At 41.1% G+C, this 17500-nt stretch overlaps 1 protein-coding gene across 1 annotated transcript in view; it reads right to left on the reverse strand.

Annotated features, from left to right (window-relative positions):
• The window catches only part of LOC137658711 (ribonuclease 3-like), a 222031-nt gene that overhangs the window by 92136 nt on the left and 112395 nt on the right, over positions 1-17500 (reverse strand). The window contains exons 17-19 of the mRNA XM_068393707.1: positions 17085-17228; positions 16740-16949; positions 12752-12913 (exon numbers count right to left, since the gene is read on the reverse strand). Of these exons, the coding sequence (XP_068249808.1) occupies positions 12752-12913; positions 16740-16949; positions 17085-17228 (516 nt within the window). The remainder of the gene's footprint in view (positions 1-12751; positions 12914-16739; positions 16950-17084; positions 17229-17500) is intronic.

Below are 17500 nucleotides of genomic sequence, written 5' to 3' on the forward strand. Positions count from 1 at the left end.
AGCCCCCCTACACTTCCAATTATTGTACTAAACTATACTGTAATACGGAATCCTCCTTTCCATTCTTTCTCTCTCGCTATCAGTTAGTGCCGCCAGGCACTAGCCTAACCCTAGTAGTATACCGGTAAAACTACAGTATATGACAATACAGTAGCCAGTACTTCTGCAGTATAATAATACAGCAGTTAGAAAACTACAGTATACAATGATACAGCAGTACAAGTAATTCTAACATACTCTGTGTATCCTTTCAAAGTCTATTGTTGGGACCGAATAAAATGTTGAGGTGAAGTATTCCTTCAACATCCTGATGAATCCTTGGATCAACGGGACTTATAAATCACCAATTCAGTATTAATATTCTACAAGTGGAGGAGTTAGTGTAAATATTCACTGACTCCAGCTCTACGTACGGGAGTTATGCCACTCTGTATTTTCCCTCATAGGGAAATTAAAATATTAATATTGATGGAGGTCACAGCAATTGCCTGGAGAGGAAACACAGATATGTCTTTCCTATTTCCTTTCCAGCTTACTATCCTAAGCTATTAAATATAATAGTAAGCAATACTATTTTTAAATATATGCATTTATATCGATGATATAAATAACCCTATACTCATTTCACCTTTTCTTTCCTTACAGGAGGAGCCAACGGTGAAGTGTGCAGTTGTGTTCTGCAACCACAAGAGTAAAGACTTGTGTGGGCATACGATGTGCAGGTCTCATGCCCCCTGCTGCATCGTATCTGGATCCCTGAAGTATTGGGACCCAAAGGGTTGCTCCATCGGCTCGGCCCTGATGACCGAGGGATTTGGAGAAGATATCCCTGACACTACAGAGTCAAGGGATACAGCAAGAGAAACTCTTTAAAGGTGGGTAAGAGGGTTCCAGAAGAACTCTCCGGGACCTTACCTACCTAATGAAGCCTTAGGTGCCTTCTGTTCCCTAAGGCCCAATCCAGCACGGTTGTACCCCAAATACAGGTCAAGCCTCCCTTCATCCAACTGACAGTGGATGCAGATAATAATAAGCCACTGGAAGGCATGGACATCCATCAGGAACGGATGTCGGAGGTGTCTACTGACACCGAAAAGGACCTTCTACAAGAAGACCCTGAAGAAGATGTGGTTCTACCTACGGAGGAAGATGGATCCGTGTCGACGGTAACCGAGGACCCTCAGTTTTCCGTGACGGCATATCAACCTGTGCCATCAACCTCTTCACCCCCAACTCCCTATCCGGATCCGCTGATTGGCAGGAGCGAAGCGCTCATAGAGTCGATTCAGCAGATGATGGCAGTGTACCGCAAGGAACAGCAGGAGATTAAGCAAGATCTCAAAGAGACAAAGAAAGAGGTAAGAGAAGTGAAACGCCCTGGCATTTCCAGAGGCTTTACTAAGCCTCTTAGAGTTTCTGATTTACCTGACTGCTCCGAAACCAACCCCTGGAGGTACACGGACCATATGCCCATGACGAATGGGAAGCTCTATATCTCAGAGAAGTTGGGGGCCAAACCCCTTGAAGATCTTCAATTCTGGCCTAGCTTTTCGGCATACCCAGACTGTTACGTGAGACTGCGGGATGAACCAGCGTCCCGTGAGGAGACGGAACCGAAGGAAGTCATCGTCTTCGAGCATGACAAGGCACAGGCTATTCTGTCCAAGACCCTAAAGGGAGCCGGATACACTAACTCCAAAGTCTCAGCATTGAGCTAGAGGCATTCTACCTTCATTGCTCCTTCCGCCAGAGCCTTCTCCTTCTCGGTGAAAGCTCTCGACTGTGTCACGAGAGCAGTCGATACGGGCAAACCATGCCCAGTGCTAGAAGAATGCAGACCATTATCTCTAGCCATGCCTACCTGCGAGAAGTGGAACGAGGTTCATCTAACCTTCTCCGTCTCTAAACTGGATCCGGAGATAGTAGGTCAGCAGTTCGATGAGAACCTTCCAAAACTGCCTGAGCATCTTTTGAGAAGGGAACAGGAGACAAAAAAGAGAATAGCCGCTTCTTTGTCTCTTCAGGCCTTACCAATGCCCCAGACATGTACATGGTCTTAGCCAAGTCTTGCATGGGTACCGTACCCTTGTGAAGGACTTGTATGCCTTCGTCAGGTTCAGGAGGGCCTGTAGAGAGCATGTGTTTGCCGCAGCAACGGTCAAACACTAACCCAGGAAGCTGATCACTTCATGTATCTGGGGAAAGAACCTCTTTCCACAAGATGTGGTTCAGGTCATCGCCAAAGCCACCACGGAGAACAGGAACCTTCTCCAGAAGTGGGGCATGTCTTCTTCCTAGAGGAAATCATCTTCAAATGCTAGTCCCCCAACCTAAAAACAGGAAGACAAAGAAACCATGCAGACCTGCACAATTTCCAACCGTGACCATGGCCACAGTGCCCCAAATGGTAGCTCAGCCACCTGCGTTTAATCTAGGCTTTGAGAGGCACACAACTACCTTTCGCCCCCACAAAGGTAGAGGCTCAAAAGAGGTTCCTCAAGAAACCCGGTTTCGAGGGGTAGAGGAGGACGCGGTCACGGAAATAGATCCTCAGGAACATCTCGGCAATAAGAGGCTCCAGGTAGGTGGGAGACTCCTCCACTTTCAGGATCGTTGGACCTTCGATCCCTGGGCCCACAGCCTAATCAAGAATGGACTCGGTTGGAAATGGAAAAAATTCCACCCCCTTTTCCTCAATTCTTCCAACACTCCACCCCCTTATTGGAAGAATATACCTCTAAACTCTTGAACAAAAAGGTAATAAGAACCCTTCTACCAAAAGTTGCGTACAGTCTCAATAGACCTGGCAGATGCTTACTGGCACCTATCAGTCACCTGCCCCCTCTCCTCCTACCTTGGATTCATGCTACAGAAGAGGAAGTATGCCTTCATAGCCACGCCCTTTGGGCTAAACATAGCCCCAAGGATATTCACGAAACTTGCGGATACAATCGTCCAACAGGGCTAATGCATTCCTGGGAGACAGCTGTCTAGAGCATTTGGCTAAGACAGCATCACGCCTCTTTACGATACAGTTACCCCATAGGTAAATGTTTTGATGCATAAGGAATTCTATGGCTTTAGCCCCAAATGGAGATAATTCCTCAAATTGCCTAAGGGGGTGTTCTTTTCTCAAGTTTTCTGTCGCAGCAAAGCGGGAAACTTCTCCAGACCAGTGGTCTAGCCATGAACAGGCTTGGATTCAAAACCTGGCTTCTACCTCCATGTTTGCCATTCAGGACTAGAAACAATAGAGGGGAGGCTGGAGAATTTATAGACTGGTACCGATGGAACCAGATTAGAAACATCACCGTCAATAGGGAGTGGGCTCTGAAATGTGCCAGACATGACAGGGGTAATGGTGGTAGTTTTGAGGACCTACTGGCCCTAAGTGAATTTTGTGATGCTGAGACTTGGGTATTAGGTAAGTCTAAATTATCTCTAGTCTGGTTAGAAATTGCCACAACGAACCTGTGTCTGGGGCTTTAAGATTGTGGGATGGTAGTCAATAGCGTACGGTATGTTATTGGTTTGCACGTGAGAGGCTCATCCAGTCCATCTAAACAACGGATGAGGCTCATAACTTTAATTATATAATGTGATGCTTCTGAGCCTGACATTGGGACCTCGAGGGGGATTACATCAGCAGAGCTGGTGCTCACACACAGCATAGAGTCATTAATAATAAATGTCATTGTCCGGTTGTTCCACTTTTGGCATAATTGGCTGTTCTGTCTTTTGACAGTCACTTGGTTCTTGACTCTTTCATCGAATGTCCTTCCTTTCCCTTATGTCATTCATACTGTGACAGGAATAGGAGGTGGAGAAGGAATGGGACGATGCCAGCTCACTCCCATTACAAGAGCATTTGCTTCTAACAACAGTGTGAGGCAAAAGAGTTGGAGTCTCTCAGAGCTAGATTCAAGAGGAGAAAGAGAATTATCTGTACTGCATCCCTCTTAATGAGAGAATGCCTTGATGAAGTCATTAAGCTTCAGCACGGCATTTAATTCCCGTGCTGAAACTTGGTGACGGGCAAGAGGGCTCTCGAACTTGGGGAAATTGCTCCCCCAGTTCGAATCTAAATTTCTCTCTTTTACCTTTTTCTTTTTCTCAATACTACTTCGACCTTATCCTAATTTCACAAACTTTCTTTAGTCTTGCTTTCCAAACTCTTTGAGAAAAATATCCCTCATTATATGTGTGTATATATTATGTACACATATATTTATTTTTTTTTTCTTATCTCCTATGGCTTGGATGTTTTCACATCCATTGTAGCCCCGGCGGGGATGTTCATACATCCTTTATTGCTGCCTGCTTTGATGAGTGGGAGGAGGTATCACGGTTGGGAGGTGTTTGCATTCAAAGCTATATATGAGAGTATTGGATGATTTCAGCCATCCCGAAGATGGTTTGGACCTTTTTGGCGGAACTATTCTCAAGTGTTGGGTCTTCGGAATCCAGGGGGATCCAATGCTTGGGGTAGGACTCTCGGCTTTTGGCCGGAAGCCCGTCATTATAGATATGGGGAGGATGATTCCATAATTTCTTGGTCTCAGTCCTAACAGGCGGGTTCAGCTTACACCTGTGCCTCTATATCTGTTTTGATGCTGTCCTTCAGGTAGGGTATGGAGTGGACCATCTGGGAAGTATACTCTCATTGTGCCGATAGTAGAGAGTGCAAATTTCCTTTCCGACGCGTGATGGCCTAACATTCTCGAGCAGGTACATCAAACTAACTCTTTTCCCTCTCTTTACTATAATGGATTCTTTAAGGAACGAACCCCCATCCCCTGGATACGCTGACTCTCCCCCGGCACTGTTGACGACCTCTGCTAATGTGATAAGGGATAGCTCTGTTGATGACCTCGGAACGGGAAAGGACCATTCTACTGATATTTCTAAATCGAGTAATTTGGGTAACACGAGGAAACTTCGAATCCTCCATGTTACACAAATTTCAATAGAAACAAATTATGATGATCTATGTAAAGCATTTGAATGCTATGGATGCATAAAAGAAATAAGGATGAAACTTGAAGCTGAAACTTGGGATTCATGGATATCTTATAGTAGTTATGACGAAGCATTTAGTGCAATAAGTAATTTGAATAATATTAAAATTAATAACTTGAATGTCGCGGCTGCTCTCTGCGATAAGGTACCAAAAGATTTAGATGTGTACAGGCCTGCCGATTGGTTGGAAAAAGGCGCAGATTTAGTCATGCCCTCCCAGAGAAATCCAAAACCACCGATGTGGCTTATAGCTGAATCAAAGGGGGTTACAGGGAATTATTTTAAAATATGCAAATTGATTCAGAAAAAAGTAGGAACTATTGCACCAGGCGATATATCTCGTTTCGGAAAAAATAGTTTTCTTATCCATGCCAAATCCAGTACACAGTCGGTAATATTGTCCAATATGAAAATAAATAATGATGACATTAAGTTAGATGTCAAACCACACCTAAATTTTAGCTACGGAAGGGGCGTAGTTTTTAACAGAGACCTATATGATTTTACAGAGGAGGAGATACTGGCCATGTGTCCATTAAATGTTTGGAAAGTTCATAAAGTCCCAGGTACATCAATGATAATCCTTACGTTCCAGGATGCTGATGTACCTTTTCATATTATTATCGAGAACGAAAGGATTAAAGTAAGACCCTTCAAGCAGAAGCCATTGCAATGCTTTAATTGTTTTAAATTTGGGCACCCGTCCAAAGTTTGCAAAAATGAGAAGATGTGTGGTATTTGCTCTAAATCTTACCATGGAGAGTGTGCACTTGGAGCCAGGTGTTTAAATTGCAGCTCGAATCACAAATCCACAGACAAGATTTGCGAGCTATATAAGTTGGAGGAAGCTGCCCTCAACAAATCAAACTTAGAACACATAAGTGTGACCCATGCCAAAAGATTATTAAATAAATCAAATACATATGCTAAGGCATTAAAATCAAACCAACCTAGCACTGCCAATAGCTCCAAAAAAAGTATACTATCTGACAAAATGTCAAATAACGAGGTAACCTTATCACCTCCTGAGGCTTTACCACGGTGTATTAACACTAGGTCATTGCCCATTGCTGTACAGCCTTCAGCCGCCATTACAAAAAGTAATACAAACCTCTCTCAGGCCATGTCCTTGCCTGATCTGATGGAGGTTCCACTTAAGACTAACTTACCTGATGCACCTGTTGTGGGAAAGGTGCAAAAACCTCGAATCCCACCATCTATTAATCGCAAAAGAGAGAGACCTCCATCTCTCTCTCCACCCTCCATTAGAAACGTTAAGGTTATGACATCAAATAAATTTGATGTTTTGTCTGTTGATGTTTCTAATGAACCAGAAGATGGACTGAATAAATCAGAAATTCAAGTTGAGGTCCACCATCCACCTCAACAAATAGATAAAAAGAATACAAAGAAAATCACCAACGTTAAACCCAACATAACAAGACCACCTCTGAAGAAACCTACTGGTAATAATGTTACATTAAAAACTGCTAATGGGAAGACCTCATCCAAGATGTCTTCCAGAAATAATCCATAGTTTTCTCCTCCATTTTGCAATGGAACTGTCAGGGTTTGAGGGCGAAATATGAAGAACTTAAGCTCCTAATTCATGAGCATTCCCCCATAATTGTATGTCTACAGGAAAGTATGCTTGATTCTAACACTCCTAGTCCTCGAGAGTATGTTAGCTATAGAACACCATATAATCAACAAGCAGGGAGCCATGGCGGAAGTCTCATGTACATTCGTCGAGATGTTCCCCAAATACCCATGTCTATACGTACAACCCTGCAGGCAGTTGTTGTACAAATTGATATAGGGAGAAAATATACAATATGCTCTCTGTACTTACCTCCAAATGATAATATTTTATATGATGATTTAGCAGAGGTCATTCAACAACTCCCTCAACCTTTTCTCTTACTGGGAGATATGAATGGTAGACATCCTTTATGGGGTGATGTTTTGGCCAACAAAAGGGGCAATATTATCTCATCAATTGTGGAGAATGAGGATGTGGGACTCCTTAATACAGGAGAGCCCACACACTTCCATGTTCAGACAGGTACTTTGTCATGCATTGACCTTTCAATTGCAAGCTCTAACTGCCTTCTTGATTTTGATTGGAGGACATTAGATGATTGGCATACTAGTGATCATGCACCAATCATTATAAACACCAACAAGGGTCCGCCTTTGCAAAGATCGCCACGTTGGAATCTAGACAAGGCAGACTGGGTTAAATTTTCTGAGCTAAGTGAAATCGAAGGGAGAGCAGAACAGTTTGAAAGTGTTGATGATGCCATAGACCTACTGAATGGAACTCTTCATACAGCAGGAGTCAATTCAATTCCCAAAACAACAGGGTTATTCAAACGACGACCAGTCCCGTGGTGGTCTTCAGAACTAACTGCACTCCACAGAGCCACAAGAAGATCTCTAACACGATTGCGTAGACGCAGAACTGATGAGAATTTAATAATGTACAAGAAATGTAGAGCACAGTTCCGTCGTGCCATGAAAGAAGCAAGGCGCCAGTCATGGATGTCTTTTGTTTCCTCTATTAACAGTAGAACACCACCATCTTCTGTGTGGAGGAAAGTAAAAAAGATAGCTGGCAAATTCACCCCCAACCCACCACCAGTGTTGAAGGTGAATGGCCAGTATGTAACTGAAGCAAATGAAGTTAGCAATGCCCTGGCTAATCATTTTTCAAATGTATCCAGCAAGTGTGAAGGAGCCCCTGGTCACCAGTATAGGAGCACTGAAGAAAAGAAAATTTTAAATTTTGCAACAAGAAGGGAAGAGTCGTATAATTCTCCTTTCACTGAAAGAGAATTTGATTCCGCACTTGCTCATTGCAACGATACAGCCCCTGGACCCGATGGAATTCCATATGCAATGATTAAACATGTACATTTTAATACAAAGCTATTTATTTTAAGCATTATTAATAGAATATGGCATGATCATAGCTACCCAAGTGTTTGGGAACTAGCCATTATTTTAGCCTTTTTAAAACCCGGTAAAGACAAGTTTTTAGCAGCAAACTATCGTCCTATTGCATTGACATCTTGTTTATGTAAAATCATGGAGAAGATGGTCAATGCAAGGCTGATATGGTACCTTGAAAAGAAAGGTATTTTATCACCGATTCAATGTGGATTCCGAAAAATGCACTCAACGACTGATGTGTTGATACAACTTGAGTCATCTATTTGTGAAGCCTTTGCTTCCAAACAGCACCATGTTACAGTATTTTTTGACCTTGAAAAGGCATATGATACCACATGGAGATATGGTATTCTTAAAACCATTCATGAATTGGGATTGAGAGGAGAGCTGCCACTATTTATTCAGGCATTTCTTTCACGTAGAGTTTTTCAAGTGAGAGTGGGGGAAACTCTATCAGAGAGTAAGTGCCAGGAAGAAGGAGTTCCTCAGGGTAGTGTGCTGAGTGTAACCCTTTTTGCACTAGCAATTAATGGGATATCCTCAGCCATTCCCCAGGATGTTCTCTCAACATTATTTGTGGATGATCTCTCAATATCATTTTCTGGCACTAGAATGGCAATGGTTGAGAGAAAAATCCAACTCTCTATTGATAAAATTATCCAGTGGGCTGACATGAATGGATTTAAGTTCTCGACAAGTAAAACTACCATTGTCCATTTTTGTCGTATCCGGGGAGTACATCCAGACCCGGATATATACATTAAAGTCAACGGATACCATGTGTATCGGAAACCAAATTTTTAGGTTTGATATTTGACTGTAGACTTACATGGGTTTCTCACCTAAAAGCGCTAAAAGCTAAATGTGTTGAAGCTCTGAATATCTTAAAAGTATTGTCCCATACATCATGGGGGGCAGACCGCAATACTATTTTAAAATTATACAAGGCCTTGATTTTTTCCAAAATTAGTTATGGTTGTGAGGTATATTCTTCAGCCACCCCAAGCCGGTTAAAAATATTAGACTCGATACATCATGCAGGTATTAGATTATCTACTGGAGCTTTTAAAACCTCGCCTATCCCAAGTCTCCTTGTTGATGCTGGAGAGTTACCTCTAGACCTTTACCGAATGTCTTCCATTCTTCGGTATTGGTTTAGATTGCAAAGACTCCCTAGCTCTCTAGCCTTTCAGACTGCAAGCCTTGTAAGACACGCATCATACTTTGAGTTGCACCCAAAATCTCCTCAACCTTATGGCTTTCGGGTGAAACGATTTTTAAATAGTCTGGATATACTGTAATTAGAAATAAGGTACTTCCATTCAAGGTATCATCAACACCTCCATGGAAATTACCTGACATATCATTTTGTAAATACTTAATTGGAGTTAAGAAGAATATGACTGACTTAGAATCCAGGTCTCTTTTTATGGAACATGTCGAAGAACATAGGGGATCGACTTTTATATATACTGATGGCTCCAAATCTGATGCTGGCGTTGGATTTGGAGTACATAGTAATGATTTTAATTGTAGAGGTGCACTTCCTCTAACAGCTTCCATATTTACTGCCGAACTGTATGGCATATTAACCGCTATTGAGAAAATAGCTTTGGAAAAGGAGGGTAATTTTACAGTTTTTAGTGATGCAAGGAGTGTTCTTCAAGCTTTAGAAGTTTTTAATTCTAGTAACCCTCTAGTTTTAAAGATTTTAGAATGGCTTTTTATTATTGGACGGAAAGGTATAACTGTTCGATTTTGTTGGGTTCCAGCACATGTAGGTGTGTCTGGGAATGAGAAGGCAGATTTACTGGCGAAGAATGCGGCATCCGAGTTGTTACCAAGGAGGTATCCCATTCCATGTAACGATCTCCTACCTTACATCAAGAAATTGGTTTGTGATAAATGGCAACAGCACTGGGACAGTCAAGACGGCAATAAAATGAGGGAAGTAACAAATATCATATCACCTTGGAGGTATAACATGATTCCCCGAAAATGGGAGACGACTCTTTGTCGTCTCCGTATTGGTCACACACGGTTGACACAACACACGGTTGACACACGAGTTTCTGCTGAAGGGCCAACACCAACCGTATTGCGAGGACTGCTTAGTACCTTTAACAGTGAGGCATTTGTTGACCGAATGCCCTAATTTTACTAACTTAAGAAATAGATATCTGTTTGAGGCTCAAGGTGAGGATGGCAGGTTTATCCTTGCCAAGATTCTTGGACATGATGTGTCTTACTATGCGAGCGGAATTTTTAGATTTATTTCAGAAGCAGGTCTTCTGAAAACTATTTAACTATTTTAATGACTTCTTAATTTTTATGGTTTTAATCGAATTCTCTTTTAATTTTCAAATACAGTAAATGGTATCGGCGTCAATGACCTTAGATGTCAGGATGCCAGAAAACTTTCAATCAATCAATCAATCTGTACTGCATGTGGCCACATAGGGTGCCTACAGCGTGTGTCTAATCTACGACATCTAACGAAAGTCGATAAAAGTGTCGGATTGAGGTGTGACTCATTGGAAGAGGGAAAAGCTCCTTGCCCCTTATCCGTCCTTCCTACCTGCAAAGAATTATCTGAAACAAGGTGTCATTCCGGAGAACGAGTGACCTGTGAAGCATTATGAACATTAGGCCAAGAGGTAGTGTGGCTGATCATGAAAATTAATGGGTTTGCTATTAGCGTATACAAGGCTTTGTCCTCGCATATCCTAGCCGGATGTTCATAAAACATCGGGGAAACTTTTGAAATAATGGGGAGTCAATTTACCACGTCTTCTGGGGTATGTTGATCTTGTGAGGTTCTGGCAGGAACATGTTGTGCGTTAGCATAATTATGTTGCAGAGGAATACTCTTGCATGTTAAGATGGTGGTGCATTTCGTGATGTCATACTTGTGAGTGACAGCCTGTTTGTACTTGTTGGCCTGCTCAATCTGCTGAGGAGTTGCCTCACGCATAGGGATGGCAACGCATAAAGTGACGCCATCGCGCTTGGACACAGCGGCACGTTCAGACTTGTTACTCTACACGTTCTGCGCAGCTGAATTGTTGAAAGATAAAATTCTGGAAATTAAAGTAGGTTTTGTTAAACTCTGACCACCCTTGTAATAAAGGGATAACATGTATTGTGATAGATCCTGGGAACTCTTCAGATTAGATCATGGCAGAGGACCTTTGGGCGTACGAGGCAAGCCTTGCTCATTTATAAGAGCTGGAAACTGGTAATAAGGGTCTTTCTACAAGGTTGCTTCAGAACAGGGGGAATGTCAGGTTCTACTTTTAGGTTTCGATGGGAGCGCAGAGATACTTTCAAGGCTCTGATAGGAGATACTGTACTTCTAAGAGCGGAAAGATCCTGTCTGTGTAATTTGACATGTAAGGTTCTCTCCCTCTTACATAACTGGGTAATCAGGGACTGATGGTACTGATACTAGATCTGGCACAGTGAGCACAGCGGCCAAAGCCAGAGGATCCGCTACAAGAACTGGTTTAAGCTCATATTGTACATTACAGTATCAACCTTGGGTGATAAAACATTTGCAAAATTAGGATGGCCATCGTATTCCGTGACTGGAGCCTCAGTGGGTTCCTGACACGTAGAACCTGGTTGGGAGATAACGTTCACCAGAGCTGATTTTTATTTCTTCCTACTGCTGGCAGAAGACAAAGCAGGAGAACAATCTTTTAGATAGTTTTTTGCGACAAGCGACATCTCTCCCACTGGGAGGAAGCCTACTCCCTACAGTATTTGCACGGTGATTCCACTGAACATCTTTTACCACAGCAAGAAGGACAAACCCGGTGCATATTAACATCTACTCGGCTCATGAAAGTATCATAGGAACATCCATCACGGCCGGGACATGAACACAAACTTTGACTTGTGACAGTGAGTATAAGACACACAAGCACTAAGCACTATAAAATATCGAGGGTGGTGCGGATTTCTGATTGTAGACAGGAAGCGAGGTCCATCCTCTTTACTTTGCGAGCAGGAGTGTGGTGGAGAAATTTGCAGGCGTTCTACACATGCAGTTGTTGACTAGCAACTAAGTATGATGCAATCACACCAATTTTCTTTGATTGCCTGGTCATAGAGAAAACGAGACTGGAGTAACCATATAAATGACTCTAAAGTTTGTATCTGCATAGGAATAAAAATATTTATACAAATAAAATATTTTGTACTGTGGATTCTCACTTATCGTTGTGGAACATAACATCCCACAATAGTAGAGGGATTAGTCTTCTCAAACAAGTGGCAATTGAATATGGTACATGCAATCAAATATATACTGTACTACTGTAATCTACTTTTTTCTATTTTTGTATGTTAAAGTCTAAAACAAGTCTCCAAAAAAAAATTAGCTGAACAAACAGGCTACTTATGACCAGCTGAGCAACACCTATCTCGGTCTTAAGTCATCAACTATCTGTATTTGAACTGTTCATCTGCTTGAGATAAAATGCTAAATGTAAAGTGCAAAATATATGGAAAAGATGAATAGTCCAGTGGACTGGTAACCAAATTATAGGGAATTTAATTTTATAACTACCCTGTACATGGAAGTTACATGTAAATTGTTTCTTCTCAGATATTGTAATATTAAAATGTAAAAATCAATTAAATTAACTTTCTTCAAATGCAAATGATCCATAATAAGATATTAACCAAACTGTGAATACTGTACATTCATTTTACAAAATTTTAAGACATTAACTCAATGGTTTATCAAAATCCACAGCACATCACCACTTACCCTATCGATATACAAGGCACCGAGAAATGCTTCCAGCAAGTCGGCACGATCCTTGGTCTTCAGTTCAGTTTTCAAATGAGAGTACATAGCGTAGGTAGTCATCCCTAAATCATCACAAACAACTGCTTGAGTTCGATTATTGACTAGTGAAGAGCGAAGTAGCTGAAAGAAAGAGTTGAGAGAATTTTAAGCCTCTAAATATGCTGCATAAGGTTTTGGTCTCTGTATAGAAAACTTTAACAAGGCAACAAGAAAACATGTGATTGAAATACAAGGGAGGACAAGAAAACATGTGATTAAAATACAGTCAATAAATAAATGCTCTCCTATTGAAAAAGTGACAGACCTAATTGTTAAATCTACAAACTAATTAAAGAAATTAAAATGTTAATAGGGTTAGAGGTTCAATTAAAGGTCTTACAGGCAATTTTAGATATCTAAAAATAAAAGATGCTTGAAGGGTCATAACACAAAGCTGTCTTATGGCTAGCTTATCAAATAAGCAGCACTAAAACACTTAGCAATTAATTCTTCTTGATAAATACATTATTTTCACAAACCCATGCTGCTCATATTTACTATTCAATGGTCATACATCACAGCTTTCCACTTGGTTCCTCCAATCATAAAAACATTTAGGGTTTTGAAAGTAAAGTTAATATTTTAGAAGGATTGACTATATATATAAATGAATTGGTTCTTTAAAAGCTTGAGAATATACAAATTAATTTGTTCCTGTACCCAAACCTTTTGTTCATTAAAATAGGGATACTGTTAAGACCATTGAATTATCAACGAGGTTGTAATTGGTAAAGATAGGTTTAAGAGTGATGTCCAGCCTACCCTCCTATGGCAGAATAACCATTTTTGTCATTTGCCACACTTGGTACAGATGTACCAGTGGGCGGCTCTATCAATTCTTGGATATTATCTTACATTCATTTGCAAATTTTTTGTGAGCACTCATTGTGCAGTAAGCAGAAGTGCACCTAAAGGCCTCCCACGCCAATTTGTGTTGTTTTAGCTCTTCCAAACAGGGAGAGGATAACTAGAGCGTAAATTGTTTTGTGGTAGCTTCCCAATTTGAACAGTATCTCGCCCATACTTGCACCCACAACAGTGAAAATTATTCATCTGGTCTTCTAGTTTCCTTTTCAGAGGAACTGCATTTGTTATTGGTTGCCCAGACCATGACACCTTTGTAGCAGCAAGGTAGAATGGTTGGTAAGGGGAAAGGAATTCACCCTTGTCTCTTCCTCCACTATCAATCTCTTCTCCTTCCTTTAATCACCCCCATCAGAATATTTCTTCCTCGAGAAGAAGACAAAAATAGTCATGTGGGAAGGTCTTTCACTAAAATTCCTTGGAACTTATAGTAATAGCTCTCCTCCTCTGGAAGGGATTAATGGTACTCTCCTGCTAACTGGAACCTTTGGGGCCAGTCAAGAGTGAGAGTTGGTGTTACAGATATTATTATTATTATTATTATTATTATTATTATTATTATTATTATTATTAGCTAAGCTATAGCCCTATTAGCTAAGCTATAGCCCTAGTTGGTAAAGGCGGATGCTACAAGCCTAAGGTCTTCAACAGGGAAAAATACACGAGTGAGGAAAGAAAACAAAATAAATAAATTATAAGAGAAGTGAACAATTAAAATATTTTAACAACAGTAACATTAAAATAATCTTTCATACATACAACTATAAAAACTTCAAAAAGAGGAAGAGAAGCAAGATATCGAATAGTGTGCCCAACTATACTCTCATGCAAGAGAACTCTACCCCAAGACAGTGGAAGACCCACGGTACAGAAGCTATGCACTAGGAGCAAATGAATACTCCTACTCGGATTGAACATTAGCATCATCTTGTACTAATCTTATGTAAAATTGTTCCTTATCTTTGCGAGTGCTCTATTCCTTGTGGAACTCTCGCCCCAACCAGCACCATCTGGGGTGATTACTGATAGTGAGCTAGGTATTACAGCCAGCGCTGTTTCATCAGTTGCAAATAAAAGGTACTACCCCGACCGATCTATAGCAGTACTGTATACGGTAGTCCAATAGGGTAGTTTAGTTTACTAACTCGTGCTAATACATGCATTGACCAGTACCTTAGGAGGCTGTTAGCAATCATAAACCTAATGTGACAGCCATAGCTGCCTGTAAACGGTCCTAACTGGATCGATTTCCAGCACCATATTGTACGGTCCTAACTGGATCGATTTCCAGCACCATATTGTAGGCCAATAGGGTATCGTTTACACTACCTCCTTGTGCCAATGTGGAGCTCATGCAGGGACTGGTACCATTCCCACAGTTCAGTCTGATGAGAAGAGTATTCAACAAGACCAGAACAATGGTCAATCTTTCAATGACCCTTATAGCTCTTCTATGGCATCACACAGAATAGTTCCCGGACCTTCTGCTGCTCCTGACGGAGCCCCTAAGAGACGCAATCTACTCGGACAACCACACGTCGACATTTCCACAAGGCAGTAGCTTTGCTACGCCTGGAGACTATCCCACATCTCTGAGAGGTTTTTCGCAACAAGTCACAAAGGGGATACCTGGACAGTTGTAAAAGTTATCAACTTCATTCTACCAGGCGAGGTGGAATGTCTTTTGTGGTTGGTGCCACGGAAGGGGTCTAATCCATTCACTATTCCAGCAATAGCGGAATTTCTCGTCTATTGAGGGAGGAAATACATCTTTCGGTTTCAACTGAAAGGAGTGAGCATTTCCTCTTCTTTAGAACTTCCATCCTCATTCGTAGTTGTGAACTTACCTATCCTCAGTCAGAAGTGAGACCCCTCATGGCACGTGGTTCAAGTTCTTTGGTCCGTCGAAGGATCCCACTATGAACCATTACGACAGGCAACAGTTTGCCTTCTAATCTGGAAGACGGTGTTCCTACTCGCCTTGGCCTCGGCCAAACAAGTTAGCGAACTTCATGGTCTTTTGTTTGACATCACCCATTCAAGAGGATGGGTAGATGTAAGCTTAAGCTTCGTTCCTGAGCTTGTTGCCAAGACTCAGAATCCAGGTTTCGAATCCTAGATTCGATTCCTTCCAGATAACGAATCTCCGCTCTGTAACTGTCGACCCAATCATCTGTTACTGTACCCAGTAGGATGTTTGATGCGCAAACTCAAGAGATCGGCAGCAGCTTGGCCCAGACCCCGCTCACTGATAGTCAGCACATGCAGAAACAAGAGGAGGATCACGAAAAACACAATCTCTGTATCGATTTGCAGGTCACTGACCTTGTTCTGAATCCCGATCCCCTCTGGGATGATGTGCTTACATCGTCCCAGAGCCAACGATGTCAGAGGCATAGCCATGTCTCTGGCCTTCAAGAAGAGCTACTCTGTGAGGCAGGTTTTGCAAGTAGGCGTCTGGAAACGCCAAACTAAGTTCACTGCCCACTATCTGCAAGGTGTAACCCTTGCTAATTTTTAGTGGCTCGTCCTTTCAGCTTCGCAAAAGTAATAGCCCCTATAAATAGCTAAGGTTTGTATTGTTAGAAAAAATACAAATTACCTCCGAATTTGTCATATTTCTGTGAGCCCAACCATAACTCTGTTTACACTTTCTCAGCTGGGCTACCATCAATTCATTAGTATGGAATTTTTCCTCAAATAGAGGTTATTTATTATGAAGATATGCCCATAATGTATAAAATAAAATGATTTTATTATCAGTGTATTTTATAATGTGAATATTTTCATGTACTGTCACTGGTTATTGCATTACGGCTGAGGCTAGCCTATTAATAAATATCACTCAGAATTGGTCTGATTTTTAGAATGGTATAAGAAAACTCCCAATTTTTAAGGGTGAATTTTTAGGACTGAGAGGCTGTCTTATACATAGAAATATACAGTACTTACTATTACATGCACAAGCCTGAGGGCCTCAACAGTGAAAACAGTTCAGTAAAGCAAAAGAAACTAAAGTTAAGATAAAGGAAACACAACTTACTGAAAGGTGGCCCTCATGATGTTCTGGAAAATGTTTGTAAAGATATTCAGATGCTACCAACTGAAGAACTGTATCACCAAGGAACTCTAGACGTTGGTTTGAGCCTAGAGTGAGATTATTAAAGCCAATGCTACGATCGGTGAAGGCACGTGCTAGTAGACGGATATGATTAAAGTTTACACCTATAGTATCCTCAAACTTGGATAGTTTCTGTAATAAAGAACAAGTACATCTAAATATAACAATTATTTTCATTGTGAATATAACAAATAAACAAAAGAATTCCTTCCAAAATTTGAGATTTTGAAAAACCACAATTATACAAATTTCAGAGCAAATACATACCGTAAGAATGGGGAAAGCTTTAATCCACTTGCGATCTCCATGTGGTTCTTGTTCTTGCAAAGGGTGGGGTGGATAATTAACCCAAATACTATATAACTGGTCTTCCCCCTTGAACAGTGTTGTGCTCAACACACTGTCTGCTTCCTGTTCCAAGAAATGTAGATTTAAAAACTAAGCCATGTTATATAAAAAATAGTATTTCAGTATAATGTTTGGTGTAATAATGCTTAGTAACTTTCTATAAAAATATAACATTTATAAAGTAATTTTTATTTTTCCTAGCTACACAAACCAGATTCCTTTAAAATAGGGATATATCTTCAGCAGCGCTGGAATATCCATCGAATAGTTAACAATTAACAAGATAGATGGTAATGACATGTGCCACATGAGGGAAGCTCAGCCCACCTATTAAT

This window comes from Palaemon carinicauda, chromosome 19 (assembly GCF_036898095.1).
Source record: "Palaemon carinicauda isolate YSFRI2023 chromosome 19, ASM3689809v2, whole genome shotgun sequence".
Classification (NCBI taxonomy): Eukaryota; Metazoa; Arthropoda; class Malacostraca; order Decapoda; family Palaemonidae; genus Palaemon; species Palaemon carinicauda.